We start from the raw sequence: 21,711 nt of genomic DNA on the forward strand, positions 1-21,711 counted from the left end.
TGCTGCAGATTAAATATCCTCTTGGGGGCGGAGATTGTTTTGCAAAGTCCGGGCTTTGCACCCGAAAAAAAAAAAAAAAAAAAGCACTCTTCGTCCCCCCCAAAAAATAAAAAAACCCCCAAAATAACAAACAACCACAAGGCAGCCGCCCTCCAAGTATCAGCGCTGAGGTTGCTGCTGCTGCTGCTTCTCCCGCTCGGCCGTGCGGAGGAGGCTGGCGACCCCATTCAGTCCCATCTCGTTAGGCGCACAAAGTGCCATCTCCAGGCGCGGCGGCGGCAGGCAGGCAGGCACATCCCCTCTTCCTCCTCCTCCTCATTCCAGGCGGCAGCGCCTCGGCGCCCGGCGGCGCAGCCCCCTCCCGCGCCCCAGGCCGGCGGCGGCTCCCTGCGGGCCGGCTTCTCCGCGGACTTTCCCGGCGCCCCGCACCCAGACCGGTGGCGGGGACCCCCTCCGCCCGCCGCCGCAGCTCAGGCTCGCTCCGAGGAGAACGACGCGGGACGGCGCCGCTGCGTGGACCATCCCCGGAGCCGCCGCCGCTGCCGCCGCCAGGCTCCCGGCCAGCCCTCCGCTCCCTCCCTCCCTGCCCTCATTCAGCGCGGCCGCGGGGGCCGCCGCCGCCGCCACCGCCGGGCCCGGCCCCGGCTCCAGCCCCAGCTCCGCCCGCCGGGGGCCGCGGCCCGCATTGGTGCCGCCGCCCGTCAGTCAGGGAGGCGGCGCCCGGGCCGCGCTGAGGCGAGGCGGGGAGCGAGGAGGAGGCGGCGACGCCATTTGGCGGCGTGGTGGTTGTGGAAGCCGCTGGCGGGGCAGCCCCCGAGCCCCCCGGTGAAGCGTGTCCCCGCCCGCCAAGCGAGTCCCGCTCGGCAGAAATGCCGGGGGAAGGTTCCCCGAATAAAATTATTTGACTCTGCGTAGCGTCAAGTAGCCGAGTGTGTTTTCCCGCATCGTTGTGGGCTGAGTTAAACTGAATATTCAACGCGCTCTGCAGTTAGCAGGGCCGAAACGTGCTGCATGCACAACTTCCACCTCCGAGGAGGAAACAAGTGCTGCAAGCCTACTCCGGAAAATAAATTGCTCAATGCTGCCATCTCCAGGGCGGCTCGGGGCGCTCCTGGCTCAGCTCCGTCCCTGGAGAGAGGCAGGGGCCCTGCGCCCAGCCCGGTCCCCGTGCCCCGCCGCCATTTCCCCGCGCGCCCGGGCCCTGCTGCTCCTCAGCGCCCCGACAACGCTCGTGCCCGCCCGTCAGGTTGAAACCTTCCCCTTCTGGGGAGTCACGTAGGCCCAAACACGGAACGAATAAGGTAAAGGCTTTTCCAGTGCATTACAAACTGTTGTCTGGAGACTGTGGCTTTGCAACTATTTGAGGCCATAGCTTTGCTGCTCAAAATGGGAAAAATTCCCCTGAAATATTTGCAGACACGTGGAAAACTCAGAGAGGACAACAGGCAGCACTGCGGACCCCTGTCTCTTGCTCTCTTACAGATAACACAAACCATAGCTCTGTTTAACGGCATTTACCAAACACACGGTAACAACTTGCAATGTAAGAGCAGAATCTACTTGGTAAGACATAAGGACTGAGCAGAGAATAGCCTATACCATAACAACCTGTACTATCATCTCGTTCTTTCCTCCCCTTCATGCTGCAGTTCGCCATGACAGAAACGTATGTTTGTATTGAAAATAAATCCATTGTATGTACCTTGAGATGAAGCTTGCTACATCTTGAAATAGTATGTCAGCAAATTGCTTCCCCAGCCCATGTCATGGAGCTGTGGGACAGAATTCCAGCCGTGGGGCAGTATTGCGATCAGCTGTCGCGGCTGTCACTAACACCAGGTATGTTTTGTTGGCAGAGGGCACCACCACCATACACGCGTTGAGCTGCACACACTAAAAAGGCAGTGGTTCCTGTGGCAAGAGAATAGCTCCTGAGCTTCCTCTCCCTGTCCCTCCACAGATGTGGGAATGCATGTTTGTGCACAGAATATAGACTATTCTTTAATCAAATATTTTACACATAGTAGGTAAGGTCATTAATATTAAGTAATAGCTTGCATTTACTCTGCCCTGTTCTTTCCCTTCCAAAGGATCCTGATGTCCTTGGCAAGTGATACAGCATGCAAGAGGAATGAGCTCCTGATGGAGGACAAAAACCACCTGATGTGCACTGTGTTGCACAAGGGAACATAGATCTGAGGGTAAAAGCAGGAGATGGTCCTGTCCACAATATGTGGGTAGACAGTATATTTAAATTGTTCCATTTATCATGGAAACATTCCCTTTAATAACAAAACCGATTTGACAGATGCAATGACTTTTGGTTGTTATCTGGTTTTCAGTGGGATTCACTGAGTGTCCCAGAAGTGTTTTCAAACTTCATGAAGATTCATGTCCTTTGTCCAGCAGAACTAACAGGCAATAACTAATACTTCTAGCATATTTTCAAGCCTATTTTTCGAAGATATCTTACATCATACCACAGGACATCTTGGAATTGTTTTTTCTGGTTTTGTTTTTTCTCTCCTTGTGTTCCAAAGTTCTGAAACACAACACTTTTGTGTAAGGTACATAAGCACACACAGCAGCAGACCAAAGAGAAGAACATGCCCTGGCTTTTTCTATTAAATATTCCCCCTGCTTTGACAGGGGACCATTGAGAATTCAGGCTTCATAATTAATTGCAAAGGCTCTCACATTCTAGAATATCCCAGCAGTAAACCAATACAGGATAAAACACAGCAAGTTACTCAGGTCTTTGTCCAGCTGGGTTTTGAATATCTCCAAGGATGGAGATCTCAGAGCCTCTCTGGCGACCTGCTCCAGTGTTTGACCACCCTCACTGTAAGAAAGGCTTACATTTGAACAGAATTCCCTGTATTTCAGCCTGTGCCTGTTGCCTTTTGTCCTGCCACTGGGCATCACTGAGAGGAGTCTGGCTCTGTGTTCCTCCCACCAGGCGTTTTTACACATTGACATGGTTATGTTCTGGCCCTTGTTCCAAGGTTGACTTGATTGCATATTTTATTTGTTTAAGCACATTTGTATTATTTACTTTTCTCTGCATTCAACAGTAAGGATGAAACTTGCATAACTCCTTCAAAAATAGCATAGTTGACTGTAAGCTAGTTAAATCATTACTTAAGTAAACAAGCTGTTTAATTTCTGTTAAAGGAATGGTAGTAATACCATGACTACAGTGGAAACAGATCTTACATCCCCAGCTTCTACTGTCATCTCTTTGAGGCAAATCAAGCGCGCTAATGGAATGGCTAACGACAATCTTCAAATGTATTACATTACAAACAGTAAGCTTATCTGATAGCAGTTGTACTTAAGCGTATCACGGTAATGAGAACTAAAAATGTCTAAGTCATCTTTTCCATCTGTCACTTCTTAGGATTTTTTCTACAGTGTATTCTCAGTGGATCGGCCAGTACACATGTAAAACAGTTTTACTGATACCAACATATAGACAGAGTACATACACTAATTACATCAAATATTTAAATTACATTTTATGCATTGATTAACCAGGTCTTATCTTTAAAAAAATAATTCATATAGATTTAAGTAACTTTGTATGTCTCTGTTTAAAGAAGCAAGGAAAGCTAAAATATCATTCCTATACTTTCCATTGAAGTGTAAGTGGCTATCCCACTGAACTATCACTAAACTAACAGGAAACTAAGCAATACTTTTGGATAATTCCCAGACTACATTGATCAACCTTCAGCTCTGCATCTATTATCTTTAGATTTCCATCTTGTAATATGTTCAGAAAAGGTGTCAGTGCTTCACAGGCTTTTTTCTTTGCTTCAATTCTGTTTCCTTCTCCACAGACAAAATTGCCTGGAGCATGAATTTCAAAAGTGAAGTTACAGGATCTTTTATCCAATTTATAATAATTTTTGTCTGTGCATGTCTTAAAGCAATGGTCTCAAGCAACTTTTGACTGAGGAAGGGAGTTGCATAAGTCCGCCTTTTTTTTTTTTAACCCCTGTAGCAAAGTCCACAGAGGTATGAAAATGAAAGCCAAATACAAAGTTTTGCCCACGGTTGCTTGACAATAGCAGCATCTTGGTCTTGCTCAGTCAGCTTTATTTCATCTTTTAGTTATCACACTGCTTAACCATGAATCATAGATAAAGCAGAAGGTAATGTGCCTCTTGCTGCCAGCAGTGTTTTTTCTAGCAAACACAGAAGAAAAGGAGGAAATGTCGATCCCTACAGGATCCCATGGGTGAGATAAGAGAATAAGCTGTCTGCCTGCTTGCTCTGCGGGAAAGGAGCAAATAGAGGTGGCCTAACTATACTTCGGGGTCCACTGTGTCAGCAGGTGCATGGAAAACATGTCAGCGTGAAGTTGGAGACCTCTTTTTGGCCATAAAGAAGCTGCCTGTGACCAATTGTCTTTCTGCTAGTCCTTGCACTGCAGTCTAGTCTCGGTGCCAATTACTTCCTAGCGGGAAGTGCTGCTGGTCTTTGATCATTACTGATTTCTCAGTTATATTAACCAGGAATGGTTTCTAGAGAAAAAGGAGCACTACTGTGTTTTTCAAAGAGTTTAGCAATAGAGCTTATCTAAAGACCCAGCTTATGTCCAGTGATACTTGACAAAGTTTATTGATTTTTATTGATCTAGGAAGGTATGGACTTATTTCACAGACTCCAGCTCTGATTCTGGCTTCCTTGAGCTTTCACTTGTGTGATAGGATCAAACTTAATTGTGGCATGCTGATCATAAATGGAACATGCTTTCTTAGTTTCTGGTCTTTCAAAGAATTACTACAGGTTCAAAGAGCTGCTGAAAAAAATCTCATGACACTATGATATGCTGGCTTTTTGATACATGTAAATACACACAGGAAAAAGCAACTGACTTCTCATATTCAGTGAGAGACAGCTAATTACAGATACGTGTGAACAAGCTCTGGGAACTGTAAGAGGTAGCACTATGAAAATATCAGCTCACTGCTCTTGTAAAAATCAAAAAAAAAGTGCTCTTGTAAAATCAAAAAACAAGAAGATTAGGAATTATCATGTAAAGGATAGAAAACAAAATAGAGAACAATTTTGTAAATTTATAAATCTATGGTGCACTTTGCCTTGGCCTACTGTGGGAAAATCCTTCTGGTCTTGAAAACACTATTAAGGAATTGGAAAAGATAAGGATGTGTGATCAAAGATAGCCCAAACTGAGCTAACAGACTAGGATTTTTCAGGCTGGAAAAAGAGTGCCTGAGATGGGATGTGACATCCGCAAATATCATTACCGGCATGGAGAAAGTAAAAGAGGAGTGATTGTTCCAGTGCAAAAGATAAAGGACGCAGAAGGTTCAAAACGAGTATGAAGCCACTTCTTCAGACAACATCAGTGAACCTGTGAAATCATTGCCAAAAGATGCTGTGACTTGAAAAATCGGCAGATAAATGCTTTGGATAAGCATCACCATTTATGGGTGCCACTTGCACATGCCTCTACATATCCTCTGTTGGTTACTGTCAAATATCAGCCTAGATGAGCCTTGGTATTACTCAGCAGACATGCTTACGCTTTTAAGATGCACTTCACAGTTGTTCTGTTGATCCTATACAGAGTTAAAACTGTTCACATTTTCCATGTTTGAGTCTATAGCATAGGCTATTGTATGACAAAATACTGTAAGAACTAGTCCATTATTTGTGAGCCATTGTTTGTCTCAATTTGCATCTAAAAATTACATCCTTAGTTGAGGGGGACACAGAACCAGGCCTTGGATTCAAATAGATAATTTAATGAAAATTCATATGCATGACCCACAGAGTGGGGATTAATAATCTAAGTGTGTTGCAATTTTAAAATCATTATTCCAATGCTTTAGATCTTTCTGATCAGGAAGCACAATCTAACCTTCACTTTCTAGACAGTGAAGGCAAAAATAAGTCCATCCCATCCACAAGTGTGATTTAGAAATTACAGTATTAGACTGCATGTACTGTCTTTCAAGATCACACTGGTGATATAGCACCTTTCATTGGACAAAGCATCATTTGTCTTGTATATATTACTTAATTTTTTTTTTTATTTATTTTCAATTATGAAAGATGGTCAGTGGAGCCCAACTTTGAGAACGTTTTGTCAAACTAAAGGAAAGTTTAGATTACTAAGCACAAGCTTAGCAGGATGCATTTCAACAACCCTCCAGACACAGTATGGCACAGCATAGGAGGGGTAGCGTCAAGGCTAGCCACTTGAGTAGCCTCTTGAGTGAGAGTGCAACAAATGATGAAGCAGTGCAGATGTAGGTATCCCCTTCCATCTTTCAACAGTTACTGCACATTGCTCTTAATGTAACAAAGTACAAAGGCAAAAAGTTTCCCACTTCTAGAGAAATTCGTACGCCTATTTGTAAAATAAAGTTCTCTACATTTCAGGAAACATACATTTGTAAACAGTGGTATTAATTCTACATTATTTAAACAGGAACATTTATGAAACTGCCAAATATTCTTTTAAGTTACTGCAGTGGGGAATCCAATGGCTTTTTAAAAGATGTATTGGACAGAGAATGATTCAAAGTAGAAATTAAATGAGTTGCTGAGAATCCCATACCTCTCCTAAACCATACTATCTGAGCAGTTTCTGGGATGAAACCCAGAAAATATCCACGTGCTTGTGTATGATGCAAGCAACAGTAATATACTAATTTTGCTATTTATACGCTTTTTTGTTACACCTGTCATGCAAAAAGACTTTGTGCTTGTGAATAATACCCCAGACACTGTAACCATGCTGCCTTCCATAGCAAATGGCCTTTCTAGGCAGACCTGAACTGAACTCAGCATGGAATCACCTCAGCTGGATGTAGTTATCGGTCATCATCTATTACCTCTTCCCACTTGCTGACTTCTGCTAAACATTCCTAACCATTCCCACCACAGCATTACATCAGCGAGCAAAAGTTGTATGGGAAAATGCTCAGGCAGAAGTTATCACCCAGAGGTGCAAATATGCGCCTACAGCTGATTCAAGTGCATTCGTTGCAGTTTTTCAAAGATCTCTTTTTAAGCTTTAAGCATAAAACTACAGTTTAACCACTCTTAAGCATGTTAATTAATATGCTTTATGTATTACTCTGACCTGGTTTCCAAAAGCTTTTATTCGCATTTGGTGGAATTTGCAGGGTGAATGGGGGTGTATCAAGCACTGAAAAATATTTTCACATGTGCCCCATGACAAGCAAGTATACCTGCAAGTTCATACATTTTATTACGCAAAGGATGGCATTGGAAGAACTTCATTCCATTTTCACATGCTTTCAGAACTCAAGATTTTGACTGATCTCAGACAAAAATCTCTTAGATAAAATCCAATCAATAGTTTTGACTTCTGCCTGCATGAAGAAACCCAAACTGCATTTGTTCTTTATTACCACTATTCAAATGTTTCCTTTTAGCCTGTTCTGAACAGTCTAGTCAAAATCCATTAGATTCTCTCAGCTCCTACTTCCAGGCACAGGTTTGCTGTATAGAATGAAAGGCACTAAATGCCTTTAAAATGCTACCTCAGTAATTGCTACTTAAACAATACATGCCAAATTAGAACAGTCATTTTGGGGGACATCTCTGAAAAAACTGATTTCAGACTAATGGAAGTTGAGTAGCTGCTACTCGGACATCGTTACCATCATTGCTTCAATAAGGTCAAATGTAATTAACAGGTCTGAAGCAAGGGTATTCTCAAAAACACCTGCTAATCCTGGTTCCTGCAAATATTTCAGACTCAGCTGAAGGCACAGAGAAGAACCACTGCAGATTCTCCTCTGGAAGGGCTGAGGTCCTGCGTGGACCTCGGCCCACATCTGCCAGTCCTGGGAGAGACCTGGGATATGCTGAGTGCCTGGAATGGCATGGCTCACTCGGGACCAGGCACCTGACTCCAAGTATTTAATTGCCTTGATCACCCCAAAAAGATGGGGCTCAGATTAAGAACACCGATCTAGTTCAAATGGATAGAACTGCTACTTGGTTGTAAACAAATGAGCTTGGAGCCTCTGAAGTTCAGGAATGCCAAACAATATGGATACAGGCACATGAGTGGGACTCCAATCAATGGAAACCACATTGATGGGATATTTAGTAACAGGAAGAACAACTTTTTTAAAAATGCAAATGAGCAAGGAAATCAAATGAGAAGAAAACTTAAGTTTATCTGCCTTCTTAAAATGTTATTTCTCTTTATTTATATTTTCCTATGTCTAACGCTTTAGAACTAAGCAAGAAAATCAGACGCTAGTCTGTGAAAGCCAGTTTTGCCTTGTAGGCTAAAATTTTTAAGATATTTTTTAAATTATTGAAGAACTGTACATATATTACATTACTGAAAGTCTTAGTATTGGTTTATTATTTGTCTGAGATCTAAAGAACCAGGCAGGTTTGGAAAGGATTGTGATAAAATAATGGGGTTTGGTTTTCATCTTTAATTCTCCATCTGAGATGGTTCGTATTAGAGATGACTAAGCATAAAGATGACTACGCGTAAGTCATAAAAAGGTCCAATTTTCATCTCATGATCAAAGCAGGCAACCTGAATATATGCAACAGAAAGTTATTTACCACACCACAGTGTGTATGTTTAGCCCTAAATAGATCTGTCCAACAGTGCTGTTACATCATTTGTTTCTAGCAAGTACTTTGAAGAATTGCTATGTAACAGATAGTGTAACTTTCTTCCAAAAAAATGTCTTTTGAGATTTCTGGGAGCTTAATAATAGAGAAATAGGCTCTTCTTTCTGATTACCAGAAACACAAAAATAGGAAATAGCCTGTCATCCAAGTGAAGTGTTGATCCAGCCATAAAACAATTACTGAGCTCATTTTATATTAAAAAAATATTTCTTGTATATCAGTTCTAACCATTTCATTAGTAAACTGAGGGGATCCAAGTTACTGTTAACTCCAGGGCCAAGGTAAACTCAGTTTGTTTACAGTGAAAATATTCCAGCAGAAAGGAAAATGTAGTATATATAGAAAGAAAAGGAAATAGTAATTTATGCACATCTTTTCCAGATAAACATTTTTATTAGCTGAATTAAGCTCTCTTAGGAGTAGAATGAGACACAAAGATAAAGACAATTAACCAAAAGCCAAACATTATAAATCAAACATTGACCTGAGTTTAATTTTTTTTCAATTCTGACAGTCGTTTTAGAAGACCTAAACCACATCATGTGCAGTTTACAGAGTCCCTCTGAAGTTACAGTATTAGAATAAACGGGTTCTACTATTACTGTACAGGAGTTCTCTGGTTCTTGCATTCTTTCCTGTTTTGCAGCCATGGTCTGTACTCACCCCAGGACCTACAGCTCAACAAACACTAACATAATTATAAGTGAAAAATTCTGATGAGGCACTACTGCGGTCAACACCAGTTTTATCAAAAATTAAGCTAAGTTATCTAAATGAAATGGTATTAAATACACTTTGGTCTCCTTAGCACGTCTACCAAAATTAGAGAAAAATACTTGTTGCACTAATACTGTATTCAGTATGACATAGCTAATACAAATGGAGCAGAATTTCCACCTCTTTCACTAATTGCTCCTAGAAATTAAAAAAAAATCTAACAATTCCATTTTTTGTAAAATAACTTAGCTAACTTTGGGAACCAAAAGACACATCTTAAGAAATTCAGATGACTGAATTGAGAGAAGGTTTTTTGCAATAAAGTGCCCATAAAAACACTGATAAGTATCTTGGACTTTTCTAACTTGATTATTTCACTGTGCATTCACACACAACACACACACAAGTATAAATAACAGCATTTAATACATATAACAATATAAATACATGAACACATGTTACTCTAGTTACTGCTATTAGGTTATTCTCTAGTGCTGAAAATGATTTTGCACCGCTTTGGCATGCACAGCACTCCAGCAAGTCCCACCAATTAACAGCCTCTGCTGACAAGCAGAAGGTCTCCATGCCTATTATCCTCTGCTAGCTTTTCTAACCACTTTAATAAATTAATTCTTGGGGACGTTTGAGTTCATTTACATAAATATATCCTGCCCTCCTATTATGCTGTTACATTCACTAGATTATTTTTTTTTTTTTTCTACAAAGCATTTCTGGCGATTATTAGTAGCCAACAGATATGTAGGAGATATATATATACACACAGAACATATCGTCTGTCCATAGAAACCAGAAAAGAGAGTCTATGAGCACCCTCTTTCTATGGTCTCCCTACTTACACAGATTTACATGCTTTTGTTTACACTGAAGGGACAGGGAGCAACTGTTTGTCACCTAACACAAGACCAGCTAAGGATGGAAGGGTCTCAAAAAGGGATATTATCTGCATTTTTGTCTCTGGATGTGGGCAAGAAAGTATTTGTCAATTGATTGGTTTCAGCAGACTGAAAGGAAATAGAGTCCAGCTGTAAAATCTGGGAAATCAAGACCATTATGAAATAGTTCGGGACTGAAAAATAGGCTGTTTACATTTGATTGAGCTGTAGAACACAGATGAGGCTTCCTACGGTCTATACAGTTTTTATATATGAGGCTATTCCCAGGAATCCCACCTTTGTTCTTTTCCTTGAGGGCTCTTACTTCAAGGACCAGACCTCAAATAAACATAGGTCAGTTTCACCAACTTCCTCACCCAGTATCTCCCCAAGTCTGCACCACTAGGATTTATCTGGCTGTTTCGATCTCTTCTGTATTTATTGCCTCATGTCACAATCACAAAGCTAGTGTAAATACTGTGAATAATATTTGTATGTTTTGCACCCTAACATTTCCTGGCTGTTACTGCCAGCATTCATAGAGGCTTCCTTCAGACACCCCTTCTGTGTCCATTTGTAGTTCCTCTGCTTGCTTTCTCAGGCCAAAATCTTTAGGGATCACACGAGTTTCCAATTTGAATATTTTTACCAAAATAAGACCTGAACATGTTACTAAGGATTTTCTGATTTATGCAGATGAGTACAATTGCCTTATTTGTTCCCTCCTTCATAGGATTATGCTACAAGCATGAATACAGTTGCTCAACTGATTTGTCTGTTTCTTCTGCTATTTCTAAAAATAGCACGCAGGAGATAGCAAAGGAATCGTTAATTTATACAGGGACAGGATACCTCTTGGGCTTTTTAATCCTTTAAAAATTATTTAGTAGCAGAGACAGATGCGAGGCTGACATCTCAATACAATGAAATCCTCAATTTACCCATGCTATCAGCAAGGTTCCAGTTATTGCATGATTCTATAGCTATGGAGTTTGTTACAGAATTAATTCCCTCCAATAGAATGCTGATTAACAATCTCAGCTTCTCTTGTTTCAAACAGATGTTTCTGGCCACACAATGACAAAGATCAACTTAAATACATGAGCAGAGTATAAATAATGCCTTCCTGAGTCTGCAGAACAACCTGAAAAAAAGTTAATGGAGCAGTCTGCTTCACCCTAATCGTCTCAAAGGGCTGTCAAGTCTGGAACTGGAAGATAAGTTTAAATGTTGCCCTCAGTAATTATTCCTATATGAATAATTTCAGCAGAAGCATCCAGCTTTTGTTCTTAACCTCCAGTCCGAAGCCGTCCATGTGGTGGAGAAATTAATAAAAATATTATCCCAGAGGAATTCATTCTTATTATGAAACACTTTCATATTTAACCAACTTCGAATGTCTTCTTTTTAACTTCAATTAAGCTACTGTAGAATATCCAGTTTCTTCTGTTATGCTGAAGTGCTGTAGCAAACTTGTTATAAAACACAGGCCCAACTTGCTAGACAACATATAGCATCCTAGGTACGTGCGCATCAGGGTCCCGCGAATACGTGCTACAGAAGTACAGCTTTGCCCATCAGCCACAGCCTGCTTCTGGTAGCAATGAGCCTCTCTACCTTGCTGGTACTGCTGGGGAGAACTCTAAAAGTACTAGGGATGAAACAATACTTGTTGTGCCACCCTCTCTCAGCTGCACCTGGTGACAACAACTGGCATCAGTCAGCTGAGAATAAGAATTAGCCCACCAGGTGTTCTACGGGTGCTCTCAGGGCTGCAGCTGAGGCACTGAATTACAATGTCCACCTCTGCCAGCCCGCTGGAGATTCCCACCGTGCTGCTTGCATCCAGAGTGGCAATACAACATGGATAAATACCCCATGCTTTGGGAGTCTTGCACTTCACAGCTGTGACTTGCGCACATCAGGCATCCAAAAGGAAGTGTGCATGTAAGAAAAAGGTGCACACTGTGAAGCCTTAAGACTTGCAAGTGAGGTTACCTGTTCAGAAGTACAAAGCCTTCCCCAGGAGTAGATGCTTATTAGGAGAACTGGAGGGCTGCAGTTGGCTCTATGGAAGCAGACTTATATAGCCAAGATAATTTTCTTAAATCTGTGATGACAGTCTTCCTTGACAGCTTCATTCCTCAGAACTGCAGCAACTAATCTCCTGGATGAAGCTCCTGTGAGCAGAGACCACCACCAAAGCCTGTTGGCTTGAAACTCCTCATCCAAATGAAATCACAATGACCATAAATTCAGGTTTAAGTGTTAAAATAACTTTTCTTCAACTGTGCTTTCCCACAGCAACAGTCGATAGGAACAAAGGATAGAATGCAAAAGAGTAAACTAGGACCTGAGAAATACAGAAAACACTCTAAAGTCAGGCAGGGAAAAAGCTTGGCCCATAGATACACCTCCCCTTGCCTTGTGGAGAGATGAGATAAGATCATTGAGTTCTGTGGTTTCTGCATCTGAGAACGGGGGTACTATGCTAATAGCTGTGATTATAACATTTGATGTGGGTTTCCAGGTCATTATGGATGCTATCAAGGTGTTTCACTGCAGGAATACACAACTCCCACTGCAGTGGCCTCATTGAGAGGAGGGTCAGATGTACAATCTAAGAGATATGCCATCTCTTTAGCACACATACCTTATGCTGTCTGAGAGTCCAGCTACACACAAACACTGCAAAGAGCATAGTACCCCTGTACAGCTCCTGGCTAAATCCCTTCACCTGCAGGAAAAGGGAGTGATCTCAGTGGAATCAGCAATTAGTTTGATTCAGTACCACTGCAATATTCACTACGGGTTTTTAGTGCAGAGTATGACAGGCAGATCTGTTGCCGGTGACCTTAATACTACTGATTACTATGCAGTTTGTTGAGTAAGCACTGTGTAAGCGAGCAAGTCAGAAGCATATCCACTGAATAAAGATAACACCACATCAATATATCATTATGTTAAGCTTACATTAATCCAAAAACATTTGTTAAACTAGAAGGAATCTCACTTTGCACCATGCGAAGCCCTCTCACTTCAGCTTTAATACAAAGCATCTCTACAGTGTGATCTCATGATTGAAGACTTCAAAATCATACAAGCAACAAGGAACAGTTAGGGTTTGCATACATAATCTAAATTTTTGTTATCTCCTGACATTTCTGAAACTTTTTTTTTCCAAGAGGTTTCAATCTTCCAAAAATTTCCAGCCATGCTTAACTTCAGTTTACTGAGCAACACCAATGGCTGTACTGGAATTACTGTCTCTATGAATGGGTCCTCCACAATCCCAAAGGTTTTGGAATATTTTGCATCAGTACATGAATAGATGACTAAACATAAGAATGCAGAGTTTGACAGCTCTATTATAATCATGCAAAAAAAAAAAAACAAACTTCTCTGCAGATTACTATTCCCAGGTAGTAATTTGTATACACAAAGCTAATGATCCGACATGACCTAAACGAGGAATGCCACTTTCCGTTCGTTGAAAATGCAAATAGTTAAGGACCTTGAAAATGGTGGTTGCAGAGGTCACCTCACTGATCTGTTATCAAAGCTTGCATAATTAAGTGGATGCCACAGCCATTAACTTGCATATGGGTTTGCACATGTCAATGCAGGCCAGCTTAATCTAAAGGTGAATTCAATAATGTTATGCTGAATTGCAGTCCACAATGCCTATGATTAAGGGTCAGCACATCTGGCTTCTGATTTGATGTCAGCTGCTAACCTTTCTTTGACCTTATCCCCTGCAGACTTTCTAACTGACTATTACCATGGATATTTTCCAATGTCATCCTGCTGACTCTCTCTATGCAGTGAGAAATACCACGTAGCTTCACCTTTACTAAGTTAATTTTAAAACCTCTTCGGTGTACCTGGAAAACTAACATTTCATTTTAATTTCCTAAAACAGCAGTAAATTGTCAGCTCACATTGGGAGGACATGAATGGAAATTAGAGGAAAGCTTAATTTTCCTTTTCCAAAATAACTAACCCATCCATTAGCCAGCGTGATTGGTGGAATTTGCATGCTTTTCATACAAGCACTGGTGACTAAAATTTATTCTCCCTTAGTGTAGCTGTGTGAAACAAACAGCAGAAAATCTTGCTTATGCTATATAGGAAATCATTCACACTGCATGAGATTTCCTGCTTTACTGGCTTTTATTGTTCTCCCACTTATTCATTTCCCTACATTTGGCAGGTTTGCGTCCCGTTTCTGTTTTTGATAGGCTGAAGCTTCTTTATGCCCTTGAGTAGGGCAGTCCAAACCTGCCAAAAAAGGACAACGTCTGTTGAGACTTTGAGCTGCATCATTTCTGCATAAAAAAAAATATCTCCCAACTTGGCTTTTCATTTGCATCAGAAAACACTGCTCATTAGAAACAGTTCCTAAACTTACATGGTTCTCTAAGCTCCATACCAACTGATTCTCTTTACAAAACAAACAAAAAATTACAATTTACAAAGGTGAAAGGTAGGTAATTACACTAGCACACCGCATTATTATATCCTTTCCAAGAACACAAAATGAAGTAAATGAATGGTTCAAACAGCCACATGCAATAGCACACTTTTCTTCAGATAAATGAACAAGTTTTTCAGCACAATGAACACCCCAAGGCACCACAAGGTTTTACTTCATATTAGAAAAAGATATATGAAGAATTCAGCACCTTTATATTTTAGGAATACTGATCAGTTACAATACACATTGGGATCGTTTGCATAATACTTGGTTCTTTTGTCTTGAGAATGATGTGCTATAGTATGATTTTTTTCCCTGTAAATCAGCCTATTTCAAATAGCATAGTAGCATTCGTATATAGAGTTTTTTCTGTATTTAGAATTGTAAAAGCCTCAAAAAGAACCTATCCAATGCTTGAATTACTTATTTTATGTTGTGCATCAATGCACTTAGTATGTTTCTTTTAGAATATTAACAATTATCATCACCTCCCACTTATTCCACCTCTCCTGCCACACAGAGGGAAAATGGGGCTTAATTGTGGAAGCTGGCAACTGTTGTATGCCCATAATACATACAACACCAAGAGACTGTGGACCCATTTCGTGTTCCTATTTCAAGGAAGCAGTACAGCAGTTACAGCATGTTCCACCATTTGCACTGTCCATATCAGTAGTAAATCTCAAATCAGCTACATGCTGCATCACTGAATAATAAACAAAACCTACTGGGACACAGCTGAAACCAGGATGAATTCAGAGCTACGCCATATTCAGCAGGAGCTGCGAGTTCTGAGCAAGGACTGGGTTTGTTGTTCACATCGTGAACGTTTCAAAGAGGTTTTATTCATTTCCTGGAGTTTGAATGCTTTGTTTGGAGGCCATTCATAAGTGCTCTTCCAGCCACACTTGGGCCCCCTGAGGAACGCATTGCTCCCCAGCACCACTGGAGGACAGCTCAGATCTACCAGCTCTGTGCAATTGCTCTGTAAACCCTGCTGGCATATGCAGGTAGAATTACCAATCTTCTCTATCATGCCTCCATCCAGATTGTAACAGGCTGGGGAAAGACCCCGCAGGTGCAAGGAGTAGCTTCCAGCAAGGGACAGTGAGGACAGTGACAAGCTGCTAAGGCAGAACAGGGCAGGCATCCTAGGGACTGGCCCGGCTTGCAGCCAGAGGTGACAAATGGGACTTACCAGCTGCCCCAGGCTGAGCACACCCCAGTCCCTGGGGTGCCTGCAGTCCTTGCCCAAGCACCCCTTTTCCTCACAGAGAGCCCCACAATGCTCCAGCCTGACTCTCACCCATTTCTCCCATCAATTCTTGCTCATCTTTTTTTTGTCCAGCAAAGAGACAAGCAGGTGTCAAACATACGTGGTACAGTTCTGCAAAGCCTGACGGCCCCTTTTCTCTTTATTAATATTCTCAGCCAAAAAGGCAAATTTAAAGTCCACCTGGTTCTCAAAACAGGGCTTAACACCTGTTCTGGCATTCTACAACAGAGCAAATTTCGTCCCACTTCACAGTCATTTCTGCTAAATTGCCACTACTATCCAGTCTATCCACCTCTTGTTTGCAAAACCTACCCTATTTATAAGCAAAAGGACTTTTCATATATGCAAAGAGAAGGTAAAGACATTTATTGGATGTCATGCCATCACCATCTCCTATGTCCGTATCCGTAATGCAAGCCTTCTATTAGCATTAGTAACTGGGTATGCACAAAGACATTTCACTTGATTCCCATGCAGCTTCTCTTTGGCACGTACAGCAGTCTCATTTTGCTTGTGTGGAACTTTCATATTTTTCCCCATTATGAGTCCCCATAGCCCAGATTGATAGTAGACCCAGCTGTCCTTTATAATTACATTTTAATGACTTAGGATGGTTGTTTGCATTTTGGCAACTTGTTTAATAGTGATGACATTTAAATTGTCACAACTAGGCTTCAAAGTTATCAATTTATTAGATGATCAGGAAACTTCACACCTATGGTGGAGCAGTTTTTTGGCTGCAAACTCAGGAATCCATCAGCACACTGATTTATATAATGAAGGTTATTTCATAGGGATATGTTTTAGTTAATTCATCCCTGAAATAGAGTAACTTGCACAAATTAAAAAGGTTCTGTTTACTTATTTATTATTACATTAGATTGACAGATACTCTAAAAACACACATACTGTGTTGTATTCTGGTGCTTGCTTCATTTCAGTATACTGACTTTTGTGTGTGCACATCCACTGATTTCTTCTGCAAATGAACCTGGGATATGCAGAATCATATGATTCCTTCAGAGAAACTTCTCTCTCATATGCCAATACATGCTCTCAAATACTGCATAAATTATGTACTTTGTAAGGCAGGATTTTTGGCACACTATTTCACCTCCCCCAACCTAATGCTGCATCAAAACAGATAGGTGCTCAACTTCTTATAAAAAAGTAGAAGTTGTGAATAGCAGAAAAATTAACCCTGATCTCCTGTTCCACATATCCAGTTCATCACAGTATTCAGCTCACCCAACACATTCCCAACACGCTGCTTAGCTACCCCTCTTCCTCTCTGCTTCTCATTTCTAACTAAAGCCTTCAAGTCTCTGATGTCTCCTGAGCAGCTATGTCAACCTGCTATCTGGAGAAGAACCACCACACCGTGTGGGCATGTAAAGCCGTGTGTCCTTACTCACAAAGCCACTGATGCATTGCCCCTCAGCAACCAAGAGGGCAAAAAGTGATCAGTGCTGGACAGCCCACCTTTGTCTAACCAGCCTCTCTAGCTAGGTCTCTCGTACTTGAGCTCAGCTCCTGGATCTGCATGCATACCCTTGGCCCCATTCTCGTTACATAGAGGTATAGAGCAGCTTCCCTCACCAAAAAGGGACCACCACAAGTGGGAGCCTCAGTGAGCTGCAGGAGGTGCTGGAGCTGCAGCCCATGAGCAACGCACGCTTCTGGCAGATGCGACTGAATCAGGTTAATTGATTCACACGTTCATGGCAGAGGCTAACATCTAGGTAAAAACTGCTAAACTTCATTTTTTTTCAGGAAATCAAATTAAATGCATGTTAATAAGTGGCTGGTGATCAACATAAACATGGCTATGTCAGTCATCCCTGAGGAGAGCAACTCTGGCAGGGGCAGGAGGGGTACTCCTGCTTGCTGCCAGGTCCCCAGTGTCACAAATGCCACCTCAGAAAGGCACCATGCCTGTACAAGCTGATGCCTTTTGAGCTCCCACCTAGTTCAGGGGCTTGGCCCGGTAGGGAGTATACCAAAATTTTCCCTCAGAGAAGACTGGCTTTAATACATGAATGGTGGAAAATTCTAATGAACACACTTCTCTTTACATTTTTGACTGACCTTTCCCCCTTATCATGGGTATTACCTTCAAGCAATCATTAAGTAAATAGATCTAAAAGAAAAGTCATTTCAAGTACAGATTTCTTCCACTACATTCCCCAGAGTGCCCACTCTGTAGGCCTTGGGCAAAATCCAGCACGAATTTATCTCAAGAACAGGCCAATGCTCATTAATCAAGCAAAGGCCTGGCTGAAATCTTCACAAGCGGCTGTGCAGAACGCTGAGTCACCTTGTTGCAACTGATCTAGGTACTCTGCAATGCCAAAAGCCAACAAGCTGCCAGAGACCATTATTTTACAGATGGAAAGCCAGTAAAGAGAATAAGAAAAGTAATTAAAATTTTGTTTCTCAAGCTTACTGGACAGAAATCAAAATTAAAAAGCAATGAATAGCTGAAGTAAATGTGACAGGTAGCAGAAAAATACACATTATACAGCTGCTGAAAGAAAAAGCTGTAAATATGCTCTCACATGTATTTTGGTAGAGGAGGAAGAAGTCCCCAGGGAAATCCCCAAGGAAATTCTTCGGCTCTTTGGGAAGTAGGAGGGTTTGCCTCCCTGGAACCACTGAAAAACCTGCCCTTCTACCTAGAAAGCTGGAAGATCCCCAGAAACCTCAGCAAGTCCTAGAAAGTTCACATCAGTAACCACGCAGAAGGCTGAGCACTATCTTTATGCCCTTGTTGGAGCTCATTCCATGCCAATTGTATGCTCCCTGCCCCGGACTTCGCTTTGTTCCAGAGATGGCCTTTGAAGTGTGAGATTTCTGCTCTCAGGATGGTCTGTGGGACAGGTAATACAGCTCCAGGCTGCACTACCTGTTCTTGCTCAGAGCTGTATTGCCTCCTCTGATCAGGATGATGGAGTCCTGCCGCCGCCAGCCCCACCCAGGCCCTGGAGACAGCCCCAGCCAGGTCCCAAGCTTTTCCCCTTGTGATTTTTGTTTAAGGAAGACTAGAAAGCTCTATCAGTAGATGAGTGACAGGCAATCACCTCCAGCAAAGGGGAAAATAAGCTACAGAAGGAAGACAGCAGCCTCTTTGGGTGTTGCAGTTGTTTGCGCAGTGACTGCATCATAGCACATCACTTCTCAGCCTCAGCTGGGCTTCACAAGAGGCAGGCACAGAAATGCAACACTGAGGCATCTCCCACTGCTGTTTCAAGTCTGAAGTAAAACTTCCATCCGTACTTGCTGGTTCCAACAACAAGAGGTACTACATGCCCTGTCTTCGTCCTTAGGACACCAACAGCACTACCACAAAAACAGGTGTGAAATTTACTGTTTGAAACCAGCCTAAACACTGATGCCTGTTTCGTATGGAGACGCAAGAGAAAGCTATTGCCACTCAGCTGCTATGTTCAACTTCCAGTATGCTCTGAAGAGAATCAAGAATTGCCCCCAATTTGTATTTAATTTTGAAGTCTGCTGCTTCTATTTCAGAGCTAAATAAGGCCTTGTGTGCCTGAAAGCATCTCTATTTCTCCTATCTATATTAGCTAATTAAACAGAATATATTACACTTGCCAGAAAATTCCTTACACATCCCCCCCGGTAGAAGTGAAATTTCTCTTGGTCAGAACCTCATTAAGACCTAGCTGCAACCTATGAATACAATGCAACTCCCAGGTTTAGTAAAAGTCAATAGTGTTACACTATTTCATTATAATTCTTGCAGTATTGCTTATGTTAAAAGTACTTAGATGTGCCATAAAGCCAGTTTGATCTTCATCTAATTTACTTTTCTCCTTTCTGAGGAAGCTTTATCATTTCTACTGAATGTTTTAAAAGCAGAAGCACTAACAAAGGAAATTAAATAGATGCTTTGAAAAGAGCTTACCAATTCTGAATCATCACTTTCAGATCCACTGCCTCGAGTATCACATTCACCCCTTGGTCATGCTGGAAGGAGCAGGGAAGGCCCAGAGGTGGCAGCCAGGTTCAGCCAAGAGCCCAGATCACAGAGGATGCCCACAGTGACGAGGCAGGCCAGAAGCCAAGCCACAAAATCAATCTGCAGGATATGGCCAGGATCAGTCCTGCTGAGTGCACACAGGACAGGCACAGCCCCAGGATGGCCAGGCTGAGCTACGTGCCCACAAGCCAGGCTCAGCCTAGGCCAGGCCCAGCCTAAGCCAACAAGGCCCCCAAGCAGAGGTGTAGTAGAACTGAAGACGTTGGAAGGAATCAAAGGCCTGGGGCTGTCCTGAAATGGGGCTCCTGGGCCCATGGGCAGTGCATGTGGGTGGGCGAACCCAGGTGAGGCCAGTCAGGGGAATTAAGGCCTATCAGTGCACTCCCCAGGACAGATGCCTTGGTTAGGCTTAATTTTGTTGAACGTAACTTAAAGACGGCTCTAAACAGGAAAACAAACAAACAAATTAGTAATTCCCATTTCAATTATGAACGTAATACTTTTGGGATTCAAGCTTCCAAGGGAAATTCAGCTTCTTTCATTGTATAAAATCAGAAATAAAAAAAGACTGAATCATGAAGTCAAATTTTAGGACCAGTCTTTCATAGACAAAAGGCAGCAGCCCCTCTTCCAAATGCTTCCCCATGCTCCGGCCTCTCAACCTCTCTGCAAAGGACATGCTATATGGATTGAGTTGATGAGTGTATGTGTCGTACATCCAAGGTTAGATTAAAAAGACAAAAACGTGAAGAACACAAATTCTACTCCTACATCTGTAACAAATACAGAACAAGAAAAGACTTCCAAAAAGGGGCTTACTGTAATTTCTGGAGAAATTCCTTTACTATCTTTGACAAATCCTTATTTGCAAGGAGTGCCAGATAAAGCCCTTCACTATTGCCTCTGGATTAGCCCAACTTTGAGAGCTGGGAACCCGAGAGTACTAAAAATTGATATTTCATCACCCCAGGCAAGCACATTGCTTCAATTGTCCTGGCACCGTGCAGGCCAACGGCGTGCACAAGAATGTCACCAGATTACTGATACAGCCTTGCTACAAAGCAGTTAAAATTTTGTAAAAAATTGGATCAAAACCCATGTTTCCACAAAAGAAAACATTATGTGAATGCTTTATAGAAATGGGAAATAATCACAAAATTTTCACAGCTACAGTATTAACAAAAACTCTGCCAGCAGCAGAATATAATTTAACTTTGCATTTTGTATAAACTGTGAATGATGAGATGTAAATTATGTTGCCACTGAAAAAAGAACTGTATTCAACAGAATACTTTCTGCCTATAGTATTATTACAGTTAACAACTTTTCAGACTGTTTCAGTAATGATTATTAAGATTCCTGTGGTCAAGCAAGTATGTTTGCATATTCATTACGTTTTTAAATCAATTTTAGGTGATGGCAGGTTACTGTCTTATTGTCCCACAGTAAATAAACTGTTGTATTATAGCTTGTTTTCACCAGTGACCTTGAGTTATTTTATTTTATTTTATTTTATTTTTATAAAGCTCTTTAGTTGAGTAGAGAGATTGTCTGGTACCATCTTCTTGGCATATTGCACACATTCATTTCCTTAACATTGTCTTTTGGTCTATTATGTTCTCCACTGGTGACATACAACAGCTTAGGATTTTAAGGATGAAAACGCTTTGGTTTAACT

General features: G+C 41.7%; 1 protein-coding gene across 1 annotated transcript in view; it reads right to left on the reverse strand.

The window, feature by feature from the left end:
- IRS1 (insulin receptor substrate 1) overlaps nucleotides 1–21,123 on the reverse strand; it is a 72,860-nt gene extending 51,737 nt beyond the window's left edge. Inside the window, 1 exon segment of the mRNA XM_080604050.1 lies at nucleotides 19,959–21,123. Within this exon segment, the coding sequence (XP_080460176.1) occupies nucleotides 19,959–19,972 (14 nt within the window). The 5' untranslated portion in view covers nucleotides 19,973–21,123.
- Between the last annotated feature and the right edge of the window lie 588 nt (nucleotides 21,124–21,711).

This window comes from Anser brachyrhynchus, assembly GCF_964034855.1.
Source record: "Anser brachyrhynchus genome assembly, chromosome: 9".
Lineage (NCBI taxonomy): Eukaryota > Metazoa > Chordata > Aves > Anseriformes > Anatidae > Anser > Anser brachyrhynchus.